The 9,553-nt window shown below is 34.4% G+C and overlaps 1 protein-coding gene across 1 annotated transcript; it reads right to left on the bottom strand.

Annotated features, from left to right (window-relative positions):
• Positions 1–6,595: 6,595 nt before the first annotated feature.
• Positions 6,596–7,141, bottom strand: LOC116594006 (translationally-controlled tumor protein-like). Its single transcript, XM_032348827.1, has one exon. The coding sequence runs from the start codon at positions 6,988–6,990 to the stop codon at positions 6,655–6,657; it is 336 nt and encodes a 111-aa protein (XP_032204718.1). The 5' UTR covers positions 6,991–7,141; the 3' UTR covers positions 6,596–6,654.
• Between the last annotated feature and the right edge of the window lie 2,412 nt (positions 7,142–9,553).

The raw sequence follows: 9,553 nt of genomic DNA, 5'->3' as shown, positions 1-9,553 counted from the left end.
TATTAGAGATAACTAAAGGAATTTTCAGATTATTTATGTGCTCTCTATCCTGACTCATGGAGTAGATTGATATATTTCTGCTTATCATCAAATTGTATTATATTTATTGTGACTATTTCATTACTTCAAGAATTTTAAGATTCGTTACATTAATAAACTTGAGATTCTTTAAAATAAATATACCTGTTACAAGATCAAATATTTATCTTTTTCTGATTATATTCTTCCACTTTATAGAACTGAGCATGACATTCAGAAACTTGGTTAGCTGAAAATCATAAAAAGGGCAAGGGGACATCGTAACTCCTCTTTCTGAGATTTTTCCTTTACTACTGACCTTTTCATGAAAGAACATGCAACACTTTCTAATTATGTATCCATTGCAAATGCTCTACTTCCATGATCAGTAATGGTTGTAAAAATCTAGGAAGTTCAGCATGCTTTTTATGGGAGAGAAAAAAAAAGCATCCTAACATTTTGTATTTCCTGCTTTAGTTGTGTGTGTGTTTGTGTCCGTATAAATATACATATGTAGGTGCATAATAAGTACACACTGAAAATATATCTCATGTATCATAGTAATGGAGCTTGAGTTGGTTTTGGTTGGGCACCGTTTCCATTTCTTACCAGTTCAATAAACTAAGGAAATACATAATGTTAGGATGCTTTATATATATATATAAATAAATATTTATATTTATATTTATATCTATATTTATATTATATTCATATTCATATTTATATAAGCATATTTATGTATATTTTTCTACTGGAATCTCAACTGTTATTGCTAAGGTGTGAAATCATATACAACTGGTTTATGATTAATAATGGAAATAGTTCAACTTTCCTTTTAACGAGCTCTCCACAAAAAAAGAAATTAGTTATAGAAAATAGAGATGGAGAAGAACTTTCACTGCAATAACCTTTTAATTTTTGAAAAATTTCAGTGTGAAATTTGATATTTTATTAACATCCAAATCCCATTCAGTGTTATCTTTGAATTGTGACATGTCACTAAAAATAAGTTTCTCAGAATTTTTTTTTCTGTAAGTACATCAAAAAACTGCCACATACTTAGGCATATATGAAATCCCATAAATAAGGTAGCAGAATGGCACAAATGGATAAGCTCTCTGACATTTCTTTAGTTATGCTACAATCTCAGGTAATATAATTTTTCAACAACTCAGAATTTGATGTTTCAAAAAATGTTGATGAAATGTTATCTTTACTATGAATCACATATTGTTTTACTCATATTTTAATATTTTGTAAGTTTTATGCTTTTAAATTTAAAGTCCTTTTAAAATAATGATAACAGAAATATGGAAGAATACAGAAATTTCAAGTGTAGAGCTTGATGAATTCTCTCAACTCAAAAACACTGGTGTAACCAGCATCTAGGTCAGGATACCAAACATTATCAGTACCCAGAAAAGCTCTCTCATGTGCCTTCCCAGCCCAAGAGTGATGACCATTTTAACTGATCTCACCATGTTTGTTTTCTAACTTTAAGGTATTCACACAAGAGGTACACATTTGAGTATGAATCTTTCCTTTTAGATTATATATGTGAATTTTTTCTTTTAAAGATTTTATTTATTTATTTGACAGAGAGAGAGTTCACAAGTAGGCAGAAAGGCAGGGAGGGTGGGGGGAAGCAGGCTCCCTGCTGAGCAGAGAGCCCGATGCAGGGGTCAATCCCAGGACCCTGGAATCATGACCTGAGCTGAAGGCGGAGGCTTAACCATTGAGCCACCCAGGCGCCCCAATTATATATGTGAATTTCATTCATGTTGTCTATAGAAATTTCTTATTGTATATGCTATTTCACTTATGAATAAGCCGTAATTCTATACCCATTCTACTGTTAATTAACACTGAAACAGGACTATTAAATAGTGTTGTCATGAAAATTCTTACATATAACTTTGTTTTTTGATTCACATCTCTATGCATTTTTCTAGGATATATGTCTACAAATAAGAATTCTGTTTCATACAGAATGCAAAGATTCTGATTTGGTATTACCAAAAGACTTTTCCAAAGTTATTGCACTAAGTTTTAGTCTTACAAATAGTATATGAGACTTTAAATTTCCCCACACCTCAGCAACACTTAGTATTGTTCATTTTAATTATTGACAGTGGGAAGATAGTTTTAATATCTCATCATTCTATGTTCTATTTTCTCTTATGACTAAACAGATTCAACATATTTTTATGTACTTATTATTAGAATGTCTTCTTTATTAAAGTACCTATCCAAGTATTTTCTCATTTTTATTGAGTTTTGTAGAGTCACCTGAAATTTTCTTAAGTAAAGAAATTATTTACATATTCTTAATATTTGTCCTTCATCATACATATGCATTGCAAATATCTTCTACTCTGAAACATCATCTCTTAATGGGTTTTTTTGATGAACAGAAGACCTTTATTTCAATAAAGCTGAATTAATGAATAGGTTCCATTATGGTTAGTGCATTTTGTATTATTTTTAAGAAATATTTTCCTACGCTGAGAATATGAAGATGTTTTCTTCTAAAAGAATATTTTTAGGGCGCCTGGGTGGCTCAGTGGGTTAAGCCGCTGCCTTCGGCTCAGGTCATGATCTCAGGGTCCTGGGATTGAGGCCCGCATCGGGCTCTCTGCTCAGCAGAGAGCCTGCTTCCCTCTCTCTCTCTCTGCCTGCCTCTCCATCTACTTGGGATTTCTCTCTGTCAAATAAATAAATAAAATCTTTAAAAAAAAAAAAAAAGAATATTTTTACTATTTACACTTGATTCATCTAGGTTGACTTTTTTTTTTTTAATGGATTTTGGGTTCAGATACTCCTCCCCCACTTTTAAATATCCAAATGATTTAACAATACTTATTTAAACATTTTACTTTTCATTCTGCACTATAGTGGGCATATGTATGTGTGGGTTGGTTTCTACAGTCTCCATTTGCTCATATGCCTGTTGTTTACTCTTGACCAATACTACATTCTCTTTACTACTATAGTTTACAGTGTTTGTCTTCTGAGTTTGTTATAATTCTCTAAGACTGACTTGTCAATTTTTGTCATACGTTACATAAATATTCAAATTAATTTGTCAGTTCCCACATATCTGAAGAGATTTTGATTGGGGCTGTGGTTATTATTTGTGAAATTTGAGATAACTGGACATTTTTGCAATATTGTCTTCTAGTACACAGACATGGAGTATACTATTACTATTTGGATCTATTTACATGTTGATATTGTGTGTAATTTACTAATCAGAAGTCTTGTGGTATATTTAAGTGTATTCCTATTTGATATTTTAGGATACTGTGTTAAATATTTGGTATTTTAGAATACTACTTTTTAAATACATTTAGTTTTCTTATATTTTATGATGCTATGTAGAGTATAATTATTTTTTCTAACATTTTATTATAAAAAATATCAAATAAATGGCAGTTGGAAGAACTTTGTAGCATACACATAAATGCTACCATCAATATTTTGCCATACTTGCTATCATCCATCACTTACATTATACCCATCTAGAATCTGTAGCTTAAAAAAAAAATGAAAAATGCCAACAAATGAAAAGAAAACCTATACATACATACATCATGGTGAACTTGTGAAATAGTAAACAAAACAATGGTGTTAAAATCATTATGAAAAAAAGAGATATTATTTTGAATTACTAATTGACTTAGTCAATAAAAATTCAATTAGTAATTGAATTTAGTCAATAAAAAATCTTCATCAGAAATGATAGAAGCCAAAATATGTGACATGACGTTTTCAATGTGCTCAAGGAAAACAATACATCCAGTCATTTTCAGACCAAAAACAAAAACAAAAACAAAAAAAAACCCAAGGGACTTTGTCTCAAGTAAACTCTCACCTGTGGAAATCACAAATATGTAATTCAAGAACACAATAAAGCAAATTCATAATGAGGGATGCATATGTAAATAAAAAGCAAAAAATTAATAAATGGGTATATCTAAGTAAGATTAACCAGTTTGGTTGAATAAAAAAATAAAAATAATAATAAGATCAGTGAATATTATCGATTCAGTTGTGTTATCTTCAAATTCATATGTCAAAGTTCTAACCCCCATAGTCTCAGACTGTGACTCTGTTTAGAAACAGGGACTTTAAACTCAGAGAAAGACAATTATCATATGATCTCCCTGATATGAGGAAGTTGAGAGGCAAAGTGAAGGGTTTAGTGAGGTAGGGAAGGAAAAAACGAAACAAGATGGGATTGGGAGGGAGACAAACCATAAGAGACTCTTAATCTCACAAACAAACTAAGGGTTGCTGTGGGGGAGAAGGGTAGGGAGAGGGTAGTTGGGTTATGGACATTGGGGGAGGTATGTGCTATGGTGAGTGCTGTGAAGTGTGTAAACCTGGCAATTCACAGACCTGTACTCCTGGGGCTAATAATACCTTATATGTTAATAAAAATTTTTTTAAAAAAGAAACAGATACTTTAAATACATAATTAGGTTAGAAGTGGGTGAGTATGGTGGGCCCTAATCAAATACGACTGGTGTCCAAACATTATAAGAAATTAGGACACAGGTAACAGTCAGAGAGATGACCTTGCAAGGTACTCAGCAAGAAGCCCTCTGCAGCCTGAAAAAAGAGGACTCAAAGGAACCAAACCTGTCACACCCTGATCTTTGACTTCCAGCTTCCAGAATTGTGAGAAAGTAAGTATCCATAGTTTAAACACCCTGTGCTGTTTTATCAGAACCCTAGCAAACTAATATAGTGAGGTTTTAAAAGTACAAATTAAAAAATACAATAATAGCACAAAAGTGATGTGGACTAAATGGAGTGTCCTAATTTCTTCATTATTCAAAAAGGAACTGAAGATATTAATTATGTAAAATTTTGAAGGGTCAGATATTCATGTTTACATATGTCAGGCAACTTCTAAAAGAAATCAAGTATTTATCTTCTAAATGAATAGAAGGAAATGGTGTAATGATGAAAAAATAAAAATTAAAAAAAAAACAGTGGGAAAAAAAGAGAAATAACAATAGCAAGCACCAAATAATGCACTGGTGTGTGTCCAATTATATCAATAAACAATGTAACCTCCATTTAAAAGACAAAGACTGTTATTCTTTTGTCCTTCAGATTTTAACCATTCTGACAGGTACAAGGTGATATCTCATTATAGTTTTGATTTGCATTTCCCTGCTGATTAGGGGTGTTAAACAAGGATGTGGAGAATTAGAAACCTTCATGTACTATTGGTGGGAATGCAAACTGGTGCAGCCACTGTGGAAACAGTATGGGAACAGTATGGTTCCTCAAGAAATTAAACAGAAATATCATATGATACAACAATTCCACTACTGGGCATTTATTCACAGAAAGCAAAATCACTAATTTGAAAAGATATATGCACTCCTATGTTTACTGCAGCCTAATTTACAATAGTCCAGATACAAAAGCAGCCTACATGTCCATTAATAGATGAATGGATAAAGAAAATGTGATGTATAAATACAATGGAGTATTGCTCAGCCATAAAAAAGATGAGATCTTGCCATATGCAATAACATGAGCGGACCTAATGGGTATTTATGCTAAATAAAATGTCAGTCAGAGAAAGACAAATACCATATGATTCTACTTATATGTGGAATATAAGGGGAAAAAAAACAAATGAATAAGCAAACAAAAAGCAGAATTAGATCTATAAATATAGAGAACAAATGGATAGGGAAAGGGGGTTGGGAGATGGGCAAAATGGGTGAAGGGAAGTAAGAGAAAAAGCTTTCAGTTATGGAATGAATAAGTCATAGGAAAAATAGATAAAGAATAGGGAAACAATGGTATAGTATTAGTATTGTATGGTGACAAATTGTAGTTACACTTGGGGTGAGCATGGCACACTGTAAAGAGAAGTTGAATCACTGTGTTGTATATCTGAAACTAATGTAACATTGTCTATCAACTACACTGCAGTTAAAAAAATTATAAAAAATTTTTAGAAAGACAAAGATTGTCAGTCTGGCTAAAATAATCCAGCAATATAAGGAAAATATTGAAAATACTAGGAAACAATAAAGTTTCACTAAAACTATGGCTTGTGTTGTTCAGTAAAAAAGTAGGTTAAAGTTATTATTAATATAGAATATTTGGACCATACAATTAATGTTTGACTAAACTGACATATAAAATATTACACAAGCTATGTGCATTTCAAGTGCATATAGAATATTTATAAAATTGGACCACATAATGAATCATAAAGAAAATTTCAAGCAATTTCAAGTATTTGAATCAGCTAGAGCACATCCTCTAACCAAAATATAATTAAGTCATAAACCATGACATAAAAAGTGTTTTAGAAAAGCCTTGTGCCAAACTTTTTTTTTCCTTGAGTAAATGCATTTTATTTTTAGACAACCTACATGACTTTTTTTTTTTTCCTTAAAAACAATGCCTCCACTCTAGATAAATCAAGGTCAAAATAAATGAAGAGCTCAAGATGACATCCATCCTATTTGTCTAAGTCCTGGCATCTGGATGAAAAGCAACAGCCAGTTCTCACAACAGGTGGTACCTTCAAAGTTAACAGCCAATTTTATGAACATTTTTCCATTTTTAAACCATCTTTAAAGAAAATCATATATGGGGTCACACCACCCTCACAGAGTCCAACAGAGCAACCATGCCATCTAGATTCATGTTTTCACCAATAAAGAACTGGTAGTTTTTGAAATTAACGAGGATGTGCTTGATTTGTTCTGAAACCCCTGCCACAAAAGATTTTACTCTATCTGGCCTCTTTTCTTCAAGTTTAACTTTGACTGATTCCATAGAATCTTTGTTGTACTTCTTGTAGGCTACTTTTGTGAAGCTGGTTTCCTGCAAGCGCTGATTCACAATAATATCAACACCAGTGACTATTGTGGTTTTGGTACTTTCCCCTTGGACCTTCCGTGGAGACATTTTCATCAATGAATGTATCATCAATGTTACCCTCTGTCCTACTGACCATCCTCCCTCCACCTCCAGGCACAGCCCATCTGGGATCTCCCAGATGGTTTAAATGTCTGAGAACATCTCATCATGGCTGATGAGGTCCTGGTAGATCATCATACCAGCTGCTGGAGGGAGATGATGGTGGTGCTAGTTTCACAGGAGCCTGAGCTCCGGCCAGAGTGGCATTCAGCAGGGGGTGGGGAAAAGCTGTGACAAACGTTTTAAAAATACACTTTTTTTTTTTAATTTTTTATTTTTATAAACATATATTTTTATCCCCAGGGGTACAGGTCTGTGAATCACCAGGTTTACACACTTCACAGCACTCACCAAAGCACATACCCTCCCCAATGCCCATAATCCCACCCCCTTCTCCCAAACCCCCTCCCCCCAGCAACCCTCAGTTTGTTTTGTGAGATTAAGAGTCACTTATGGTTTGTCTCTCTCCCAATCCAATCTTGTTTCATTTATTCTTCTCCTACCCACTTAAGCCCCCATGTTGCATCACCACTTCCTCATATCAGGGAGATCATATGATAGTTGTCTTTATCGGCTTGACTTATTTCACTAAGCATGATACACTCTGGTTCCATCCATGTTGTCGCAAATGGCAAGATTTCATTTCTTTTGATGGCTGCATAGTATTCCATTGTGTATATATACCACATCTTCTTGATCCATTCATCTGTTGATGGACATCTAGGTTCTTTCCATAGTTTGGCTATTGTGGACAATGCTGCTATAAACATTCGGGTACATGTGCCCCTTTGGATCACTACGTTTGTATCTTGAGGGTAAATACCCAATAGTGCAATTGCTGGGTCATAGGGCAGTTCTATTTTCAACATTTTGAGGAACCTCCATGCTGTTTTCCAGAGTGGCTGCACCAGCTTGCATTCCCACCAACAGTATAGGAGGGTTCCCCTTTCTCCGCATCCTCACCAGCATCTCTCATTTCCTGACTTGTTTATTTTAGCCATTCTGACTGGTGTGAGGTGATATCTCATTGTGGTTTTGATTTGTATTTCCCTGATGCCGAGTGATATGGAGCACTTTTTCATGTGTCTGTTGGCGATCTGGATGTCTTCTTTGCAGAAATGTCTGTTCATGTCCTCTGCCCATTTCTTGATTGGATTATTTGTTCTTTGGGTGTTGAGTTTGCTAAGTTCTTTATAGATTCTGGACACTAGTCCTTTATCTGATATGTCGTTTGCAAATATCTTCTCCCATTCTGTCAGTTGTCTTTTGATTTTGTTAACTGTTTCCTTTGCTGTGCAAAAGCTTTTGATCTTGATGAAATCCCAATAGTTCATTTTTGCCCTTGCTTCCCTTGCCTTTGACGTTGTTCCTAGGAAGATGTTGCTGCGGCTGAGGTCGAAGAGGTTGCTGCCTGTGTTCTCCTCAAGGATTTTGATGGATTCCTTTCGCACATTGAGGTCCTTCATCCATTTTGAGTCTATTTTTGTGTGTGGTGTAAGGAAATGGTCCAATTTCACTTTTCTGCACGTGGCTGTCCAATTTTCCCAGCACCATTTATTGAAGAGGCTGTCTTTTTTCCATTGGACATTCTTTCCTGCTTTGTCAAAGATTAGTTGACTGTAGAGTTGAGGGTCTATTTCTGGGCTCTCTATTCTGTTCCATTGATCTATGTGTCTGTATTTGTGCCAGTACCATGCTGTCTTGATGATGACAGCTTTGTAATAGAGCTTGAAGTCCGGAATTGTGATGCCACCAACGTTGGCTTTCTTTGTCAATATCCCTTTGGCTATTCGAGGTCTTTTCTGGTTCCATATAAATTTTAGAATTATTTGTTCCATTTCTTTGAAAAAGATGGATGGTACTTTGATAGGAATTGCATTAAATGTGTAGATTGCTTTAGGTAGCATAGACATTGTCACAATATTTATTCTTACAATCCAGGAGCATGGAACATTTTTCCATTTCTTTGTGTCTTCCTCAATTTCTTTCATGAGTACTTTATAGTTTTCTGAGTATAGATTCTGTGCCTCTTTGGTTAGGTTTCTTCCTAGGTATCTTATGGTTTGGGGTGCAATTGTAAATGGGATTGACTCCTTAATTTCTCTTTCTTCTGTCTTGTTGTTGGTGTAGAGAAATGCAACTGATTTCTGTGCATTGATTTTATATCCTGACACTTTACTGAATTCCTGTATAAGTTCTAGCAGTTTTGGAGTGGAGTCTTTTGGGTTTTCCACATATAGTATCATATCATCTGCGAAGAGTGATAATTTGACTTCTTCTTTGCCGATTTGGATGCCTTTAATTTCCTTTTGTTGTCTGATTGCTGAGGCTAGGACCTCTAGTACTATGTTGAATAGCAGTGGTGATAATGGACATCCCTGCTGTGTTCCTGACCTTAGCAGAAAAGCTTTCCGTTTTTCTCCATTGAGAATGATATTTGCGGTGGGTTTTTCATAGATGGCTTTGATGATATTGAGGTATGTGCCCTCTATCCCTACACTTTGAAGAGTTTTGATCAGGAAGGGATGCTGTACTTTGTCAAATGCTTTTTCAGCATCTATTGAGAGTATCA

This window comes from Mustela erminea, chromosome 6 (genome assembly GCF_009829155.1).
Source record: "Mustela erminea isolate mMusErm1 chromosome 6, mMusErm1.Pri, whole genome shotgun sequence".
NCBI lineage: Eukaryota > Metazoa > Chordata > Mammalia > Carnivora > Mustelidae > Mustela > Mustela erminea.
This window is presented reverse-complemented; position numbering and strand designations above follow the sequence as displayed.